General features: G+C 42.0%; 1 protein-coding gene across 1 annotated transcript; it reads right to left on the minus strand.

Moving 5' to 3' along the window:
- Positions 1–941: 941 nt before the first annotated feature.
- On the minus strand, positions 942–21,744 carry TMBIM6 (transmembrane BAX inhibitor motif containing 6). The gene is made up of 10 exons (XM_084877524.1): positions 21,612–21,744; positions 11,156–11,242; positions 10,690–10,798; positions 7,613–7,733; positions 5,980–6,028; positions 5,780–5,877; positions 5,498–5,577; positions 4,922–5,022; positions 4,038–4,113; positions 942–2,952 (listed from the first exon to the last, which is right to left on the minus strand). The coding sequence occupies exons 2-10, from the start codon at positions 11,209–11,211 to the stop codon at positions 2,929–2,931; spliced, it is 714 nt and encodes a 237-aa protein (XP_084733650.1). The 5' UTR covers positions 11,212–11,242; positions 21,612–21,744; the 3' UTR covers positions 942–2,928.
- Between the last annotated feature and the right edge of the window lie 131 nt (positions 21,745–21,875).

Raw genomic sequence — 21,875 nt, forward strand, 5'->3', positions numbered from 1 at the left:
CCCCACTCAAAATAGAAGTCAGCACAAAGATAAAATTGGGTTTTAAAGAATCTGGGGGGGGGTGGAAGGACAGGCTGGAGAGGATTGTGTGGGGGGGGGAGGACATGTGTTAATATATATATATTATTAATATATGTATGTTATGTATATAACTATATATATTTTTTAAATGAGACTGGCCCTGACAGGGTCACTGTTAGAGTCATCTCAATACACCAAGGTTTCGGGTTCAATCCCTGGTTAGCATACATACAAGGAGCAACCAATGGATGCATAATAAGTGGAACAACAAACAGATGTTCCTCTCTCTAAAAGAGCAATAAACTAAAAATGATCTGAGACTGACATTTTTTCAGTCAGCAAGAGAAGAGAAAAAAAATGCTTTAGGTACATTTTCTAAGTTGGGGAGAGGGCTGGCGATCCTCAGCTGGGATGGGGGTATGTGGAGTTCAAGGTCAACAGGGAGTAACCTGGACAAACCAGTCAGTTAACACTCAAATCCTATCAGGAAGCTCTGTGGCTACAATGAGCATGACAACCAGAGGGAAAACTGCCAAAACGGAATACCAGATTGTAACACGAACTTTAATTTATAATCTCACACATGAACAAGGGATGTTTTCCACTGAAGATTCCTAGCCCCTGGAATAGAGCCTGGCCGACGTGGCTGTGCACGGGAACCAGCCACATGTGCTGCTACCACACATCGCCTACAATAAAGGCTGGGAAGGGGAGGGCAGAAAAAGGCCTGGGCTATATATTGGCCAGAGAAAATTCCCCACCTTTGTGGCAAGCTGAGGCTACATAATGGGTGCCTAAGTGGGGGTCCTTGTTTCTTTCTATTCACACCTAGAACAAATCTTATCCCATGAACTCCCCCTAGTAAATCCTAAGCCCCATGTTCAGCTGTAGACTTGAATTTAAAACACATTAACACCAGGAAAGGTTAAGGAATTTTATTATTTTTTTTTTTTTACAAATTAAGACTATGTAGATTTTATATATTTCTGATCAAAAACACCTTTGTTTTCACAGTATGAGTTAGAATGCAGCCTGAGCTGAAAACCAATGAGCTAGAAAAGAAAGCGGTAATTACAGTGATTACTGGTTTAAAAACCTGTTAGACTTTTTCTTTAAAGTAGTTTTTTGTGTTATTTTTTTTAAATATCTTGTCATTCTTGGCACTGTTTCTAAAGAAAAACTCCTTTATCCAAAGCAAAAAAGCACAAGAGGTGGAGTTTGGCTTCAAGAGATGTTAACTCATTCTTGGACCTAGCAGAGAATCAACAAATGTCTGGAGTTGCTACTGGGGTTGAATGGGAAGGAAGTCCCTTTAGTAAGTTCTCAAGCCAGAGGCTGGAGGCAGCAGCCAAATCAGAGGGCGGCCTCCTCCGTGGAAGTGAGCCATTCTGGGTGGCACGCCACCCGCGAATACACACAGCGTGGGAATTAATCTTTTCGTGGGCGGCTCAGGGATAGGCCGCACTGAAAATCAGGAGGCACAGGGTCAAACTGTGTACTGGGTGTGAACAGGCAGAGCCAAAAATGGTGTCCTACTGGCAATAAGCTTTCAATGGCTCAGTCCCCTTACACTGAAGCCCCGAGTAGCCAGAGCCACAACTGCTCCCAAGGCCTGTCCATTTGTCAGCTGACTGTACAGCCCACAGGGTAGGGCTGGTGTCCTATTAGCACTGCTCCCTCTCCACTTGCAACCAAAAAGCTGCAGGCAATCAGGTGTCTTGCAGGCCCGGTCACCTGGGCCCTGCCAGGAAGACTGCGGATTTACGGAAACACGTGTACAGCCAAAAACTAAAATGGATGTGTAGAATAAACATTTATCTCCTGCCAAAACTGCTGGCTTGACACCTTCTATTATTTGGTAGGACATTACCAGATGGGAGAAAACAAAAATGCACTTAAGAACCCTTATGAATGCTGCCTCCCAAGTCATCACAGCCCCATTCTGTAGATCTAACAAAAAACCACTCAGCAGAGATTTTGTCCCAAACAAGCCCTTATCTAGGTTTATCTCTCAGGATTAGTAGAGGCTCAACCATTACCCTCCCCTGTCCTTCCTCTCCTGGGATCTTTCATCACAGCCATCTGGTAGAGGCCACTCAGTAACTAAGGTGATAACCAGTAAAATAAAGGCTGGGGAAATTTGGGAATTCTAGGTTCTACCTTGCCAACCAGCCTTTTCTCAGTGCCTGACACGCACAGTCTTCCTTTGGGCTGAAGCCCGCCCACCTGGGATGGAAAGCAGGCGGATTCCCTGAGGGCCAGACTAGGGCAGGAAAGAGAACACAGAGATCCACATTCCTTTTGTGATGGCAAGGTGGAAAGGTGTGTGCGGCCAGCCCAGCAGTGCCTTGGGCAGCTCAGAAGAGGCAAAGCATCCACCAGAGGCTCCTCCTGTTCTTTGTAGGGGCTGACGGAAGCTCAGCTGTAATGAGCCAGAGTGACAACAGGACCAGCAAACTTCCTTCCAAAGGAAAGCACGCTGCTCAGTCCCATAGAAACCGGGCCCCGGCCACGCACAGCGCCGAGGAAGGAAGGGCCGAGCTGGCTCTACCGAACAGTTCCCATCCACCTGCTACAGCTCAGCCGGAAAGCGGATCCTGGAGTTCTCCCTCTGCGGTTCCACTCCTCACCACGGTGCACTGGCTGCCTAAGCGGGGGAAGAAGCTAGGGATGGGGCTGACAGAAAACAGAGTGGGGAAGAACTCCAGGAATATGAAGCCAAACTCCAAACTATATTCTGCTAATCAGTTTTTTGATCAAAAATTTCAAAATAGAGAAAACCACAAAGTACAAAAGCTTTTCTGATGCTTTTCATTATCACAGAACACGCCACCTGTAATGTGTGCAAAGAGAAAATGAGGGGGCGGAGGGAGTGGAAGCCAAAATGGGAAAGGCTGGATGGTCATTTCACTTCTTTTCTTTCTTCTTGTCCTGGAAATGAAAAAAATTACCCAATTAATTTTTGACATCAGACATTCAAACTAAACTCTTTGAGCCAATACTGGCTGCGTTTAGTTAGGGATTGGAAGGGCGCAGGACAATAAAAAGGAACGAGAAATGCTTCTTTAGTGTAACAGTTGGTCCACTGGTGGACCCCCAAGTTGCTGACACACTTTTGATAAGACTAAACTTCAAGCGACCGTTCCTACTACCACAAGAGTACTTGTGGGCCACGTGACCACTCTCGGCTGCTCACAGCCCCACAGCTCAGACCCCAGTCAGGGAAGGCTGCAGTTAGGCAGTCTTCCCTAAAAGAACTAGAGAGGTCAAGACCCGGGCTGAGACCACCAATTTTCCATTAGGCCTGAGAAGGAAGCATACATCCTGGGTATAAGCTAACATTCAGAAATATTCTAGTCTAGGGAACTCTTCAGTAGATCTTAGGTGGAAGCTCAGTGTCTTAAACTAATGAAAGATGAGCTGCTTTGACTGAAACTGGGACACGTGTTGGGTGCTCAGTCCAACTGTGGCACAGACCAAAGAACCAACACACCCATCTAGTCTCCTAATTCCACCCGCCCTGTGTCCTGTCACAGTAAGAACTGTCAGAGAAGCTGTCTCATTGTTCCCTGCTGCTGGAGCAGACTAACCAGACACAGAATGCTTCTCTGGAAAAAAATCAAGTCCAACAAATGGATAAATTGGTCTACTTCTGAAATACATTTACAAAAGCTGGTTGCCAATATTATAAAAATCCTCTAGAATATTCTTTTCTGAGTCATAACCATCTTTACAGCCTTTATATTCTTCGTATAGCTGCTACCACTGAAGCTCTTTTCCCTTGGATACTAGAATTAAGTTTGTGCTTTTTTTTTTTTTTTTTTTTTTTTTTAAGGACTGTTTTTACTTGTTCCTTTGGCTCCACTAGCTTAAGACTTCAGGTTTATTTCTTACTCAGTGGCCTGCATTATATAACCCTGGACCTACACGTATGTAAGTTAAGTTTTAAATTCGAAGCACACACAGATACTGAGCTCAGGAGCTATTTGCTCATCTTCGGGTGGGGGCTGACTAACCTTCTCGTTCATGGCCAGGATCATCATGAGTTTTCTGAAGAGAGTAACGAAGTCTAAGAAGAGGTCCACACAGTGCCTGAAAGAGAGCCAGATCACAAACTGCACTTCCACTTTCCTTTCCACAGACACAAAACACAACCCCACCCACGAGTACTTCCACCAACTAAGGAAATAAAACTGTCAGAAAATTCAATGAAGCCATGTAACATAGAAAAAAAGAGAAATTCATGCCTAACTCTGAACCCTGCACTACTAACTTTGAGAGAATTTCAACATGAAAAAATACATATATTTAAATTTATGTGTATATACTCTCATTATTAAAGATTTAAAGGATACAAAAGTATAAAGAATAAAAGGTAAAGGGTCCCTTTTCTTCTCCTCTATTAAAAGTATGGAGGTAACCACTATTAAAAGTATGGAGCCCTAGCCGGTTTTGCTCAGTGGGTAGAGCGTCAGTCTGCGGACTGGAGGATCCTGGGTTCAATTCCAGTGAAGGGCACTTATCCCAGTTGCAGGCTCCACCACAGCCTGGGCCCTGGTTGGGTGTGTACAGGAGGCAACCAATTGATGTGTCTCTCTCCCCCTCCCTTCCACTCGCCCTAAAGATCAATGGAAAAATATCTCCTGGTGAAGATTAACAAAAAATAAAAAGTCTGACATTTTTCAGGAATTTAAAGAAACTATGCTATCTGGCACATTGTTCCAAAACCATGGGTATCCTCCCACATACACCCGCAAAGGTAGGCCAATGCCATCTGGTCTACTCATCACTAGAAAGGTGGGTCAGGCAAAGGACTGTCCCTAGGATTCAGAAAAGAGCTGCAGAACAGAGCAGTATGCCTCACCCTTCATTTTTGTTAAAGACCAGTTTTCACACTTACCAGATATAATCCTTATCTCCATTTTCAGCCTTTTCAATGATGAGTTGAGTATCAAAAAGGACAAAGCCACACATGACCATCAGCCCCAAATACAAGTTTGCCTAGCAAAAGAATGAGATGAGGTTACCATCTGGTAGAGACCACTGAGGAAAAAGCCGTACTTCTTTCTGGCTCTTGGCCACTTGAAAGTACATCGAATGCTAATCCACTGACACTGACATGCACGGGAGCCGCAGCCTATAGCGAAGACCTCATTACTTCTGTCAGCACAATACTGCACTAATTGTTTTGGTCACTGGAAGAGATTCAATCATTTTAACAATAAGCTGCTGGCTGGACAGACCTTAGAGAAATGATCTCTGAGCAAACTGTCGTCTTCTTAGCAATGTGCAACCCCTGCTTAATCTGAACTTTTACCCACAGAAGGCTCCATCCTAGGAAGTTAGAGGGGAGGCTTCAGGGCCCTGCCCAACAAAGTGAGCACTCTGGAGGGTTCTTGGTCTATCTTGCTTTAAGATTAAACAAGAAAAAAGTGTGAGGCAAAGAGCCACTGGAAAGTTATATGCAAAGTCTCACCTGGAAAAGCCAAATGGATCCAAAGAAAAGGTTCCCCAGGGAAGACAAGAGCATCAGGCTCATGGCTGACATCAGGATACCTGTAAGAGATGACAAAAAGCCATCCTGAGAGGAGCCAAAGTAAAGCAATCCAGTTAAAGCCATTCCTAACATTTCTCCCCAAATAAAGGCTTCCTACTTCACCCCGATAATCACAAGAAGTTGGGGGGCGAGGGTAGGGAAATAGATCTAGCAAGAATCTTAGAGTGGAGACCCTCTCTGTGTTTTCCAATCCATACTTACCTCCCAAAAAGAGGTAACTACGGCGCCTGGCGTAGAGGGCACTCAGGGTGAAGCAGGTGAATATCATTGCGGTGCCCATGAAGGCAGTGGGAATGATGCTGTTAAGGAAAAAACCATGAGATTGAGGGTATAGAAATAGTTTATATTTAGAAGGTACATTCACAAAAGTAGAAAGAATAAGACACTTCCAAAATAGTTACCTGGGGTTGATGGCAATGCAAAACTCCAGAGCAGGGCCCAGGCCAACCCCTAGAAAACAAAAAGCCCCAGAACACATTACTACCATCAATTCTTTCTTGCTTTTCTTTTTCTTTATTTTTTTAATATTTTTATTGATTTCAGAGAGGAAGAGATAGAAACATCAATGATGAGAGGGAATCATTGATTGGCTGCCTCTTGCACGTCTGACCAAGCCCGAAACCCAGGCATGTGCCCTTGACCGGAATCAAACCTGGGACCCTTCAGTCCGCAGGCTGAAGCTCTATCCACTGAGTCAAACCAGCTAGGGCACTACCATCAATTCTTGAAGAGGACCCTCATCCAAAAGCTCATCATTAAATAGCACAAGCATGCTCATGCTCCTAAAAAGATAGACAAAACATGTGGACTAAAGTAACTAAACCTCTCCATTTTCTTTGTTTTCAAGGGAACTTAAACTTGACAAAGTTATTTATTTATAGAGCTGCAAAATGTCCTCTTAGCTGAAAATCACTGACGACTCCCAGGAGGAACAGAGATTAGGAAAAATGAAATAAGCATGTGAAACATTTTTTTTTTGTCTAAAGTTTTACGTAAGTCTCCTTTTTCCCCATTTGACCATTCCCACCCCAGGCAAGCCCCCACTGCCCCAGTGTCTGTGTCCATTGGTTATGCTAATATGTATGTGTACAAGTCCTTTGGTTGCTCTCTAACCCTCGGCATGTCAAACATTTTTGAGCTACATCATAAAGGCTGCAAAACTCTGAAGAGGAGTGATGTGGGCCTGTAATGTGGGCCAGATCAGGAATTAGATTAGAAAAAAAGGATTAAGAGTAAAGCAGAGCCTTGTAGCCAGCAACCTGGTAGTCATCCAGGACTGACTCTCTTTGTAGCAAGAAAGGCCAGACCAGTTCTGCAGGTGGACATGTGCCAACAGGAGGACACAGCAGCAGCCTGTTCTGTTCTGGCTCCAACATTACCTCTATTTTGGCCACTCCCCTTCTGATTCCACTCCTTAATGTCTTCAAAAACTAGCTTTCCTCATCTAAAAATCGTAATCTCTAAATTCCTGCCTTTCTACAATTTCTTCAACATGGTATACATTAGACTCACTCAGAACTAGTTGTACCAACTCCAATGCTGCTTTGCAAGTATTCTTACTGTGTAGCTTTAGTCCGGTTTCTCTTAATGATAATTCTAGAAGTGCTGTGCTTTTAATTTTTTTCATGAGATCAGCAAAGGGCCCTTTGTGATGGTTCTCAGTGTATGGCTTTAACTAATTGTATGTAGGTTCAGAATAGATGGATGCTTCTATGATAGTTGCCAGTATGAGTTCAACTAAAATTTTTGGACCTTGTTTAATCAAATGTCTATCATTAACAAGTTATGCTACCTACGCTTTTAAACCTCATTCATTCAAGCACACAAATCAGCCACTAGTCACAAATAGCTTAAAAGGCAAGTAAGAAAGCAGCACAAGGCAAAATACATTCAACTGTAAGGCTGGATTGTAAGTGTACCAGTTGGGATGAATCAGAATAAATACATGTCTCGGACCCTGATCTAAAGAATACTAAAATATACAGTCTCCACCCTCCAAACCCCTAAATGAGACCAATCCTGTAACATACATACCTGTAAGGAAAGCAAATCCAGCAAGAAGTCCCAGTCTTTTTTGCTCCGTTTCATGGCTATGAGGTGTTGTCATCAGCCAAATCATCAACCCCAAGGAGCCCAGGGCAGAGAGCAGGCCAGCCTGTCAGAACCAGAGTCATAACTGAATACTTGAAAGTATCGAATTTATTTTGCAAGAAACTTTATTAGGTTCAGTTATTCATCTGAACATGCTAATATTTGCTTCTAACCTAGAGGCAGTGGGAAAGGCATGGGGGCTAAAAAGGAGACTTAAAGGACCGGGCTAGGACCACAGTGGATGCTGGAGGCTCTTCTGGCCCCAACTATCCTAGTCCAACCATGAGTCTTACCCAAGAAAGAGGAAAAAATGAACCAAAGTGACAAGTGCTAGAAGCACATTCCAATCTGTAGAACAAGTAGAAATGACCCCTTTTTGATCACTTTAACACACACACAAATACATGTACACATCCAGAGAAAAGAGACTGAGAGAGGTGCTATAAACGAAACGCATCTCCCACCTCAAATTCATGTTTAAATTCTAACCCCCAATATGATGGTATTTAGAAATAGGGTCTTTAAATGATGATTAGGCATCATGAAGGGGATTAAGGCCATTATAAAAGGGAACCCTGAGAGCACCCTTATCCCTTCCGCCATGTGGGGACACCTCGAGAAGATGGCCGATTATGAATCAGGAAGAAGGTCCTTACCACACTATACAACTGCTGGAGCTTTGCCTCAGACTTTCCAGCTTCAAAAACTAAAAGAACTGTTTGCTGTTTAAGCCATTCAGTCTACAGTATTCTGCTATAGCAACCTAAAAGGACTAGGACAAAGGTTAAGTATCAAAAAAGTACCCAAACTGCCCTGGCTCCGTGGTTAGTGTGTCCACCTGAGCACGGAAGGGTCGCAGGCTCGATTCCGATCAAGGGCACAAGGGCAGGTACCTGGGTTGCAAGTTCTATCCCTGGCCCCTGTTGGGCGAGTTTGGGAGGCACCAATAGATGTATCTCTTTCACACTGATGTCTTTATGTCTCCCTGTCTCTCTCTCTTCCTCCCTCCCTCCCCTCTCCCTTCTATTCTCTCTAAAAATGTCCTCCACTGGGGGGAGGTCAAGAGGAGGGAAATGTACTACTATTTGTAATGCTTCAAACAATAAGAAAAAAAGGGGGGAAAAAAAGAATAAAATTAAAATTAAAATGTCCCCCAGTGAGGATTAACAACTACGAAAAGTATCAAAATATTAAGAGCATGTAGTTATTTCTGAGTGATAGGATTATAGTTTTACATTTACTTATCATTAGTCTGTTATCCAAATTCTTTATGACAAACATGCCTTAGTTTGTAAGAAAAAAATTCTTTTTTTTACAAGCAAATAGGAAAAACCTACTGGCATATAAGAGAGAAATCATTAGGGATGTATGTAAGCATGAAGGTCCTTTCTTCCTTTAAAAGTGTAAGTTGTTCTCCACAGTAGGTATGTTCTGTAAACTCTCTATGAACAATGAATTAGTGAATACTGAACAATTGGCTCCTGTGGGAAATAAAAGGTTAGGTCCTTGGGAGCTACCAGTTACATTTTCATAATTGATCAATACATAACCTTGTTTTATGTGTGTTTTCTGTTTGAAGGCAATTTGATGTTTATTGTTGGTTCATTAATATTGAACTCACAGTCACAGCACTATAACTCATGCCTGAACAAAGCTTATCTAACAGACATTTTCTCCCTAATGCACATAGTAGTCTTCTTGCAATTAGGAACAGTAAGAGCACTTAAGCAACATGTTTGGAGCCATTTTAAATAGCAAAATTATCAACAAAAAACACAAAAATGAACAAAGAAATGTTGTACTAAATAGACCGAAGAGGACTATTGTTTACAGCTTGAGAGCTTGAAATAAGGTCGTGTGTTGCCTGGTTCAACCTTGGCTGGAACATACAGATGTGATGGTTTTGCTGCTCTGGATATGATTGCAAATGTCTGCAAACATACTGATTTTAGGGTTACAAATACATTTTAGTGAGTAGGTATATTTGCAAATATGAAATCCATGGATAATGAGGATGACTTTATTTTACATTACTTAAAAGGGACACTCTTGCTGAAACCGGTTTGGCTCAGTGGTAGAGCATTGGTCTGCAGACTGAAGGGTCCCAGGTTCGATTCTGGTCAAGGGCATGTACCTGAGTTGCGGGCACATCCCCAGTGGGGGGTGTGCAGGAGGCAGCTGGTCGATGTTTCTCTCTCATTGACGTTTCTAGCTCTCTATATCTCTCCCATCCTCTCTGTAAAAAATCAATAAAATATATTTAAAAAAAAAAAAAAAGGGACACTCTTGCCTAAGAGGTAGATTATGTTTTAGTCTAAATTCAAGGGATCAAATTCCTAGCCTTTGAGTATCTAGAATAATTTTTCACACCGCCCCTACAAGGAAATAGTTCTCAGCAGAGCCAATGCCAACACAGGCGCATCCTTGTACTTACACTAAAAAGGAAGCACTAAAAGCAGTAAGTCGTGGCTAGTGAGAACTTTAAACTTACTTATTTATTCCTCAATTGTCCCCCTTCTATTCCTGCTGATCAAACCCAAACTTTCCCTCAACACAGGAAAATGAGTTATTGAAGCATTTTTCACTCAAATGTGCAGATAAGTGTATCAGAGAGTAAAATGGGTCAAATCCTTAAAGGTCTTAACCCTGCCCCTCCTGATAATTAATCATACAATCAGTGTTTTGTATCTAAATACTCCAGTCATTCAGGCTAAAGATAAAAAGGCTACTGTGGGGAAGAATCCCAGCATGCACATCATGCCTCTCCTCAGTGGGTAGGGATCTTGTATATCAGCAACACCATCACTCGGTGTCAGGGTTCAGACGTTGTGAAGCTAACCACTTCAGTATCTGGAGGGCAGAGTTGCCAGAAAATTCAAATGGCTCTGCATATGTCCTGCTTTATAGGCCAACTCTGGCAGAGTTCAGATGCCAAACTACTGAAAAGGATTAAGGAGGAACACAAGCTTTGGACCACTCTGCTGAGCTAGTTTCTTCCAATTGTATTTTATTGCTCTTACCTGAACAAAATGAGTGACCACATGGACATAGGCCCCCGCAGCCGCCACAAACATGCAGAGCGCAAAGCTGGCATAGACCTTCTTCAGGTGCTGCTGTGTGGAGGGGGATCTGGGGAAGAATGTTAATAGCCATCATTCTGGGATCAATCCAAGCTCAGCTCTAAGCTAAGAATCACTGCCTCTCTTCTTTCCAGGGAATACGTGCAAGTTATACTACAATTAAAAAAAGAATTTCTGAAAACAGGTTAATAGAGAATATTAAAATGCTGGGGAAGAGCCCCAAACCCAAAATTATGAACAATCAGAGCTGAAAATATAATAACTAAATGGCTTTCTAGTTTTTTCACAGCAGTCCTTAGAAACCAGGTGCTTATCCTCAGGATTCTAGTAAATATACAGAAGTTAATAAACTAGGGGGGAAAGATATGAAAGGAAAAGAAACTGTAGTCGAGGACAAAATACTTACATATGAGAAAATTTTAAGAGCGCATCAAAGTTGATCTTCCGATCAAATATGTTCATGATGTCGAGTCTGTGGGACACAGCCTCCACTCTGTAGAATAAAGGAAGGAAGGTTATTTTAAAGGTACCAGTACAGACAAAATAACAACTTTCTTATTTAAAAAAGCAACATATGCCCAGTTGGCACGTGGCTCAGTGATTGAGTGTTGACCTATGAACCAGTAGGTCACGGATGGATTCCCAGTCAAAGCACATGCCCAGGATGCAGGCTCGATTCCCAATGTGGGGTGTGCAGGAGGCAGCTGATCAATGATTCTATGTCATCATTGATATTTCTCTCTCTATCCCCCTGCCTTCCTCCCTGAAATCAATAAAAATATATATATTTTTAAAAAGCAATAAAGTGTGGAAAACTGAAAGCTATTTAAAGTCCCAGTTCTAACACAACCTTCTTAATTTGTATATATTTCCTTCTAGAATACATTTACAATCATAATAAACAATTTTAGTTATTAAAATTTTTTCCCTTCACTATTTATCCCCCTCATAATCAACCATTTCCAATAATACAGGAAACGAACCTATCTTCCTCTCCCCAAAGTATTTATTAAAATTTTATTTCTATTCTTTTAGATTTAAAAGATTGTTTCTTTGAGAGGTTCTCAATTAGCAATCTAGTCACTGGAACATAAAGCAATTTTATGTCATTATTTCAAGATGCTACAGAATTCCCTCAAAAAAGGTATAGAATCTCAGATTTTAAAAAAAACACAAAACTATAAAGGTCTGCACTTGGACTTACATTTTAAAAATATACATGTAGAAGCTTTCTACCTAATGTATTTTATTTTTAATTTTAATAATTCTTTATTGTTGAAAGTATTACATATGTCTCCCCTTCCCCTTCATTGACCCCCTCCAACTCACCCCCATCCCCACCCCAGGCCCTCATCACTCCACCGTCTGTGGCCATGGGCCCTGCATATATGCATACAAGGTTCTCGGTTGACTATTTCCCACCCACCATTCCACCCCCACCTTTCCTCCAAGATTCTGCACTCTGTTCCATGCTTCCATGTCTCTGGATCCACTCTGTTCATCAGTTTGTTTTGTTACTTAGATTCCACATATGAGTGAGATCATGTGATACTTGTCTTTCTCCGATTGACTTATTTCACTTAGCATGATACTCTCCAGGTCCCTCCATGCTATCTCAAAGGGTAAGAAATCCTTTTTTACTGCTGCATAGTATTCCACGGTATAAATGTACCACAACGGTTTTATCCACTCATCTACTACTTGGGCTGTTTTCAGATCTTATCTTTTGTAAATAGTGCTGCTATGAACATATGGGTGCATACATTCTTTCTGATTGGCTTTTTGGTTTTCTTAATACCTAATGCATTTTAGAACTGAACTAAAAAGTTATTCACAATTTAAAAAAAAGGAAAGTTCTTATCTCCATGAAAAGGAAATTTGTGCAAAAAGATTTTTAACATACCCTTCACCCAGACTAAATGTTACTATTTCACCATATTTGCTTGTCTCTCTACACTTAGCAATATCGTCTAGATATTGACTCTCTCCCTCTCTCTCCCTCTCTCTCCCTCTCTCTCTCTCTCTCTCTCTCTCTCTCAATTATATATATAATTGAAAGAGAGAGAGAGAGAGCGCGCGCGCGCCTGGCTAATGTAGCTCAGTGAATTGAGCATCGTCCCATTCACCAAAGAGGTTAGTGGCTCAATTCCTGGTCAAGGCACATGCCCCATTGCAGGCTGGTCCCTGATGGGGGGTAAAGGGGGGAGGAGGGGGTGTATGCAAGAGGCAGCTGATCTGTTTCTATCTCTCCCTCTAAAATATATATATATTTTTGCCATGCAGACACAATGCCCCTTTACCTTGACATACTTCAGTGTGTACATCCCAAAAGCGATTATCAAAATCAGAAAATTAACACTGAAGCAATTCTATTATCTTATCTACAGACCTTATTCAGATCTTGCCAACTGTCCCAGAGGGCATTTTTATTGACTGATTGATTGATTGATTTTAGAGAGAAGGGAGAGAAAAGGGGGAGAAGGGGAAGGAGAGAGATCAATTTGTTGTTACACTTATTTATGCATTCATTGGTTGCTTCTTGTATGTATCCTGACCAGAGATCAAACCCAAAACTTTGGCATACGGGACTACGCTCCAACCAACTGCGCCACACTGGCCAGAGTCCAAAGAGCATTCCTTCCCCCACCCCCCACCCGCCCAAACTAAACTAACCCCAGATCACATATATCAATACCATGAAAGTCAGGCTCTTAAGCTTTGTTCCCTCCTCTATCTCACATGCAATCCTAAATAAACATGCCCATCTACAGAACTAAAAATCTGATCAACAGCTTTCATCTCTCCTAATATAAATCTTCCAGATTCTTATCAGACCCATAACCATCCCTTTCAAATTTACAAAAAAAAAGGGGAGGGGGGCGGCTGACTAAAACTGAAAAGGTAAATTGTTTGAAAGACAGGCCAACTACTCACACCCGTTCTAATCAGCACTTAACCCAATACTCAGCAAAATTCATCCACGCAATGGAATTCCACAAACCAATTTCCTGAGGAATCCTGGGCCAGTGGAAAGATGCCATTCTTAGAGTTCAAAAGCATCATTACCACTTGTTTCCTGAGGCTCTCTCACAAAAGGAACCATTAAAATGGCTGGCTTTCTTTCTTTCTAATTTCCTCTTTCTTTCCTTATCATCCCTACTCACCTTAATTCTTTTGTTCTGTTCTTAAGGATGGATGCAGTGAGAAGCTGCAGAACCTACTAAAGCTGTTGCACTCATCTCTAAGTCTCAGGGCTCCAGCTTCTTGATCTAGATGGTGCAACTATTGCAGGCTGTTGCACTGCCAGCCCCAGCCTTCCATAACCATGATGAATAATACAGTCTCTAGAGAGCATGCTTACAGGATGGCAGAATCCAGCACCTGGAAAGTGTCTTTGTTTAAAGCTTCCATTAACACCCCTAATGACATCCCTAGACAGAACCTGCAACAGCACTGAAGCAACCTTCCAAGCTAAGTTTCTCAATAGCATTCACAATGTTAAAGCATCTCTTGCTTCCAATTTCGAGTTAAAAAAGGAGGAGGTGAGGGTAAATACTCAAATACCCAGGGGATCGTTAGCCAGAAAGGGGCAACACTCTGTAAGACCCTACTGAGTGGAAACTTGGGAGAGAATGGCAGAAAATCATCTGTCCCAGTTCACTCGGACATTTCCCAGGGGGCACTGGCTGCTTCTTTTCAGAGCTCTCTTACAACTGCTGATGGAAAAACCAAAATCATCAAAGATTGTGAGGGTAAGGACGGAAGTGTCAAATAGGAATTTCTCCATGACTTAGTGGTGGCTTCTGGTTTAAAAATATGAAAAATAAAACCAGCTTTCTAACATTTAAAGAGAAAATGTCAATAAATGTGCTGTGGAAAAAAAAAAAAGAGAAAATGTAACTACCAAATTTTCCAGACACAATGACACACAACAACTTTAATAATAACTGGGGAGGGAAAGAAATGCAATATAGTACAGAAATTTAAGATGTCATGATATGCTCTGGCCAGTATGGCTCACAGTTGGTGGAGGGACATCCTGTACATCAAGAGGTTTCGGGTTCAACTCCCAGTCAGGGCACATGCCAACGTAGGTTGTGGGTTCAGTCCCCAGTTGGGGTGCATAGATACAGAGGCAACCAATCGATGTTTCTCTCCCATCCTTTCTCTGATACAATAAAATGTGTCTTCGAGTGAGGATTTGCAGGGGGAAAAACAACAATTACATGATGTACATATTACATATTTTCTGAAATGTTAAAATATTAGGAGGAAAAGTTAGTCTTAGTATCAAGGAAATATGATAATTTGTTCTATGTTTGTACCAAACAAACAAGAACTAAGGTGCAGATAAGTAATGAGCTAGAAAACTGTTCTTACAAGTTTTTCCAGAGAGACAAACTTATCAGGTTTCTATCTTAGCCTCAACTAGTTGTGTTCAGAAGCTGTACAGAAAAGATATCTCTATTTTAAAGGTCAATAAACTCAGCTAAACAGGATTAAATTTCGTTCATAACTCAAAAGCAACAGCTCCCATACCAAAAGAGAGCTTGAGTATTCAAAACCATTAACCAAGTAACTCAGCTAACACCCAGAGGGGCCTCCAGAGTTAAAGGAAAACCTTTGTTTAAAAAAATTTATATAAAAAACATAAATTTTGTTATGTATATTTTACCTCAATAAATAAAAAAAGTACATTGTATGTTGCTCAAAAATTCTTTAATACAGCAATCTCAACAGACATCTAAGCCCATTACAAAACTGACACCAGCACTGGTCTGCCTTAGCCAATCCCAACTTGTATAGAAATCTAGAAATTAGATCCTTTCTTCCACTATCAACTTTTATATCCATCGAATTATGAAACAAGGAAGCGGGGTTATTTACACAGAATACAATGAGGACAGTGTTTCCTGGACTCAGGAAATTTGCTTGTTTTACATTTGTACGCCAGGTAAATATTCAGGTGTTAATCACAACCAAACCCTTTAATACGGTTCAGAGCCTCATTTTAAGCCTTCATCCTTACAAGAGCAGGAATCCCCAAATTGTCAGAATCTGTCAAAATGTGTGATGTATATATTGCTAAAACTGTTGGAAGGGTCAATCATTCAGTGCCTCCTCTACCAGAGGCACCCAAAAGCAAAACAAAAAACTCAGTGCATAGCTTTACCATGAAGAAAAACCAGTAAGAACATTGGTCTGAGGTAGGTATTCTGTGATGTTTTTGCTTGGGGAGGGAAGAGCAGCAGGGCAGGCAGGAGGAGACATTATTATCCCCCTCCCCTCTGCCCCAAGCAAAGAATATACTGCTTATTAAAACAAAGCAAGGGAAAGGAAGGGCTTCTCCCTTCAAAATCCCTCCTATTTAACACAGCTTTAACCAAGAAATGAAACACAAATGCAAGAAATATGTACAGGTAGCAAAAGTGTATGCTCACCAACCCATATAACTTGGTCTATTAAACCCTGAAGGAAGGATGTTCTTCAGATATGAAAGATAGGTCTTTAATTAAAAATTCTACCCTACTGAAATTCTTGGCTTTAACAACTATGAGGAGACAGACATTTTTATCAATGAACATCTGTGTCTAGTGTCTTGTTAAATCCATTGTTTTGTTCTAGGTATCTTCTTTTCCTTGCCCTTGTACTAAAATGAAAAGACTATTAAGTGCCAGGGCTTAAATTTAAAAAATTCCTTGCCCTGGCCAGGTAACTCAGTTGGTTAGAGCAACGTCCCAAGGTTTTGGGTTTGATCCCCAGTCAGGATACATACTAGAATCAACCAATGAATGCATAAATAAGTATAACAACAGATTTCCTTCCCTCCCTTTCTCTCCTCCTCTGTTTCCCTCTGGCTCTCACTCCAACCAATAAATAAAAAATTAAAAGAAAATTCTCTGAAATCTATTCCAACATCTATTAAGTACAGTGCATATGAATAAAACATAACCAAAAGCTATGCAAAACAGAATCATTTTAGTATACATTAAAAAAAAAACAATCCCTGCCTTTGAAAAATAAGTTTGCTTACTGCTGAAGCCAGAACAGCAGCTGCCCCAGTGTCTACAATTTAACAACATTAAACCAGCAACTCAGAGAGACATTGTTCACAGATTTAATTAAAAATGTAGACTGAATTATGGTTCTTCATTCTGTTCCTATACATTCAGAAGGGACCAAATTGATACTTAAGAGAAAAAATTTAAAAAATCCCATGTGGTAAAATTTTTTTTAAAGGAGACAGAACTGTTAGTAATTTTTCTTTTAATATATTTTATTGATTTTTTACAGAGAAGGGAGAAGGATAGAGAGCCAGAAACATCTTGCACACCCCCTCCTGGGGATGTGCCCACAACCAATGTACATGCCCTTGACCGGAATCGAACCTGGGACCTTTCAGTCCGCAGACGACGCTCTATCCACTTAGCCAAACCTGTTTCGGCTGTTTGTAATTTTTCAGTAATTCTTTCTATTGAATAGTTTTCAGAATCTGTATAACCATGTCCTTAACATAGTGGTTAAAAATATGACCTGCTACACTGGAATTCTGGCTGTTCTTACATTAGCTGTATGACATGCAACAAATTTCTGGGGCTTAACCTCGTGCTTGTTTTCTCACTAGTAAAAAAGTAATACATATAATATTACCTACTTCATAGGGTTGAAGATTAAATGAGACAATACGAAGTGCTTAGAATAGTGTTTCATACATAAGATTGGCTCACTATATTAACAATTATTGTTACTAGTGTAAATAATTATTACTCTTAAGTCCTCAGTGTATGCTTATCCCTTGTAAAAATCTAGTTTTAGAAGACATTTACCACAGGCCTAATTTACATATGCCCTGTAAATTACTTCTAAAAAGTATTATTCAACTATTAACTCACAGCTAACTATATCCTTAAGGCTTACTATTTACCCAAATGAGAAATTAAATTGGGGGGTGGGTGTTTAAGAAAATTACAAACTGGAGTTTAAAGAAACTAAACAAATCTTATTACTGATTAAAATTGCGTTTCTTTAAATGCCATGCCCCTTGCCCTGGCCGGTGTGTTCAGTGGTTAGAGCATTGACCCTCCCACCAAAGGGCCTCGGGTTCAATTCCTGGTCAAGGGCATCTGGATTGCAAGTTTGCTCCCCACTCCAGGTCGGGGCTCATGTGGGAGACAACCAGTCAATGTGTATCTCACATCGATGTTTTTCTCTTTCTCTTTCTCCCCCTCCCTCCCTTCTATTCTCTCTGAAAAGCAATGGAAAAAAATATCCTCAGGTGAGGATTAAAAAATAATAAATGCCATGCCCTTCTGGTCATTTACACGGTACCTCCTATCCTATGGAGTCACATGCATTTTGAGACCCTAACAACCACTAAATGATAATCTGATGTGTAGAGATTTTGATGAAGTAAATGGTCATTACCTTGATAATTGTAACCTAAATGTCTCAGCCACTACCTCCCCTTAATTTGGGCCCAAATCTCTGGATTAGCCAGCACTGAATACTATCTTTCTAGGGGACTGCCTCAAAACCAAACCAGTACCTAGAGATGGAATGTCCATTGCCTTCAAAATATTATTTTTTGTAGCAAAATTTGCCAATACTGAACCACACTATATAATCAGAACTGTTTGACAGACACTAAATCATAAGGCCCCAATGTCCTAATCAGGAATAGGAAACTTTTTCTGTCAAGGGTCATTTGCATACTTATAACATACAAAATGATTAACTAAAAGTTATCCTGAGCCCTAACGTGTTTGGCTCAGTAAGATGGAGCATGGGCCTGCGAACTGAAGGGTGCCAGGTTCGATTCCAGTCAAGGGAACGTGCAGGAGGCAGCTGATCGATGTTTCTCTCTCATCGATGTTTCTAACTATCCCTCTCCCGTCCTCTTTGTAAAAAAATTAATTAAATATATATATAATTATATATAATAATTTTTACAAAGAATTGTATATATATGTGTGTGTGTGTGTGTGTGTGTATATATATATATATATATATATATATATATATTTTTTTTTTTTTTTAAAGTTATCCTGCTGTATTTGGTCAAACATTTAATTAACTCACCCTACTGCCTTGGTAGGGCCAGACCAAATGATTTCTCAGGCCTTATACAGCCCTCAGGCCATGTTTCCCAAACCCTGTCGTACATATATTGTAGAATAAACTCCCTGTATGAACCCACAATCCCTCCCCAGTTTACACCGTATTTAGTCCAAATGAAAGCAGGCATAAATCAGGACAAACAGTGCATCCACTCTATCCTCAATCTTGAAGCTTTTTTCCCCCAAGTATTTTGTATTCCATTAATTGTACCAAAACTTCTCTCATACATTTGGTTTTAAGCACCTTCAGAGCAGAGCTTGCATAAGAATCAGCTTGCTAGCTAGCCCCACACGTAAGCACAACCAGGAGACTCCAGAGCAAACCTAGATCCCATTATCTGATCATGAATGTTATAATCTCAAATCGACATTCCCCAGCTGGCACAGAGGGAGACCTACTTTGAAAGGTCACTCCTGTTGTCCTAAAAGCCAACCTCTACTGTCTTTCTCTCCTTAAACACCGTCTTTGGGAAACAAAAATGTGCATTAAAACTACTCCATGAAATTTTATTAGAAATTCTGGGGTAACGAAACATTTGAGTGGAAGACACTTCTACTAGGTTTCTACAGCCAAATTAAAGCAGCAAGGATAATTGAGAAGATTGAGCATCAAGAGAATATTCAGTGTTTTCCCAGAGGAGATTAATACTCTTGGGATAGTTTATGAAATAAAGTGAAACTCTTCAGGTCAGCAGTAGTGCCTTCTATAATAATACCACTGAATACTTATATAAAATTATATGACTTTCGAAGTGCTTTTATATACATTATCCCCTTTGATCTTCGCACGAATGCATGAGTGATGGGAAAGAATAATTAGTCCCACTTTAAAGATTAAAAAGGAAATTCATAAAAGACACAAGCATTGGATTTGGAGTCATGAGCCCTGACATTTTCTACCAAATAACTTTGGGAAAATCATTTTACCTATGGTCCTCTAGGCTTTCTCATCTGTAAGATAAGGATAATTAACAATTACTCTACCAAGCTTATTGAATGCTGAGAAGCAAATCTGTGTGAAATAATTATAAAGTACTAAACAGACAGTAGTATTGACTTGACCAACATCAGACCTCTAAAGGCTGGTGCTCTTTACACTACTACACCCTACAATAAAAAAGCAAATGTTTATGAAGGCAGTTCCAGGCATAGATCAAGAGAAGTTTTTTCCCAAAAAAATTAACATATGATGATTCCTATGACATTTTTCTGTATTATTTAGCATTTCCACAATAAGCATGAACTATCAATATATCCATAGCAACAAATACATATATAAATGCTGGTTATTCTGGTTAATTTTATCCTCCCTATTGTTTAAGAGAGTAAGACTTCAGTCAGATCAATAGTAGAGAAGGGGAGAAAGTGGGTACCGAGCGATGTTTCCACAACAAGATGAATAATTTAAGAAGGGAAACTCTGAATCTAAATTACAGACTGCATTTCTCAAGAATTCACTCTGTCCCCACTGAAGGAAAATGGCAGAGAATCCAAATGTCAACAAAGTACTTAAGCCAGGACAAAAAATATTCCACAAAGAGGAATAAAAACAAAACAAAACATCAAACATCTAATAATTACAGAAATGAGTGTGTTCACAGAAGCCGTAAGAAACTTGGAAAAAAAAATCTGTCCTGAACTGTTCAAAAGATAAAATAGAAGTAAATATCAATAAGTAACTAGAAAAGCCCATTCTCCGTTAACCTTTAACCTTAAAATGTTTGTGTTTCGGACACAGTCAGCGCTTCTACCCGGTTACACATTCACAAGTTAACCATTGCTAGAACAACAGAGTCTCAAGTTCAAAGAGGTTTTTGTCCTTCTCCGGGGTGGGCAATGCAGCCCGGGCTGGCACAGGGTAGTATTATCCCACCCACCCTCCCCCCCTAATAAACAGACAAAAATCGCCACAGCCCGCTTATTACCCCAGCCCCGGCGAGCAGGTCCCAGAAAAACAACACGGCCCGGCGCCGCCTCTCCTAAGAGGACTCCGGGAGGGAGGGCCGCCCACGGCGCCGGCCCCGCGCAGCCGCCCGCTCACCTGTCCGGAGGGAGCCAACCGGACCGGCGCGGGGCTGCCCAGCGGGCGGGAAGCCAAGCCCAGCCCGCTCTCCCCACACCTCCCGCGGGTGCTGTTGGCTCGCACGTAACTAAGGGGCCTCGCGTGTCACCCGAGTGTGACATCACCCGCCCCGCCGTGACAGGGCGGCCGGCCCGGCCGGGCCCCGCCGCTCACCCGGGGGCGCCCCGCCTCTCACCCGGGGGCGCCCGGCCACAGGTGCCGCGGACCCGGGACGGAGCGGGGACCCGTCGGGCAGGGCGGGGGCGATCACACACCCGTGCGGTTTCGCTTTCACTCCCCTCGGAAGGAAAGGGTGGGGGGGACGTGCCCTAAATTCCACACGGGCCAGGGCCGAGGGCCCCTGCGTTAACTACTCTTCAGCGGAGCAAGGGGAGGGGACGAAGGCTGAAGGGAGAAAGAGAAGCTCAAAGGGGAGCCTGGACGCCCCCAAAACCGGTTTGACGGGCCCCCGCCCCTCCCCCGCTCCCGTGTAGTAACGCAAGCGCCGTACCCGTGCCACGCTCCCCCCACCCCCAGCCTTCCGGGGTTCAGTCGCAGAGCAGGGGCCTTTTCCCACGGGGTGCAGTCCCCCCGAAAGTGGACACCCCTCCCTGGGCCGTTAAGACAATAACTGCGAACCCCTCCTTCATCCCCGGCTTGCGCCATCCTGCTTCCGGACGTACCTTCTCAGCCGCCTCTCCGGAGCCCACAAAGCTCTGTAAACACCGGAAATGGTTCTGGCTCTCCCCGGGTCCGCCTCGGACTCTTTACCCTGAGTCCGCCCCTCCGGCGAAGTCCCGCCCCAAGCTCCTTCTAGGACCAGTCCTCATTGGCCGGGGCCTGCCCTTCTGCCACTTTTTCGGCCGTACAAGCTGGAACTGCGGCCGCTTACTTCAGAGCCATTCGCTGATGCCCTTGTCAATCAAGTCCCAGGCCACCAACCGACG

This window comes from Pipistrellus hanaki (assembly GCF_964339955.1).
Source record: "Pipistrellus hanaki genome assembly, chromosome: 3".
NCBI lineage: Eukaryota > Metazoa > Chordata > Mammalia > Chiroptera > Vespertilionidae > Pipistrellus > Pipistrellus hanaki.

What these genes read in the sequence shown, in the direction of transcription:
- TMBIM6 (XM_084877524.1), bottom strand. Translation starts at nt 11,211, where the DNA reads ATGAACATATTTGATCGGAAGATCAACTTTGATGCGCTCTTAAAATTT. An exon ending in TAGTTACCTCTTTTTGGGAG is followed by an intron (nt 5,578 to 5,779) that starts GTAAGTATGGAT and finishes CATCTCTTACAG; the next exon opens with GTATCCTGATGTCAGCCATG. An exon ending in GATCCATTTGGCTTTTCCAG is followed by an intron (nt 5,023 to 5,497) that starts GTGAGACTTTGC and finishes TTCTTTTGCTAG; the next exon opens with GCAAACTTGTATTTGGGGCT.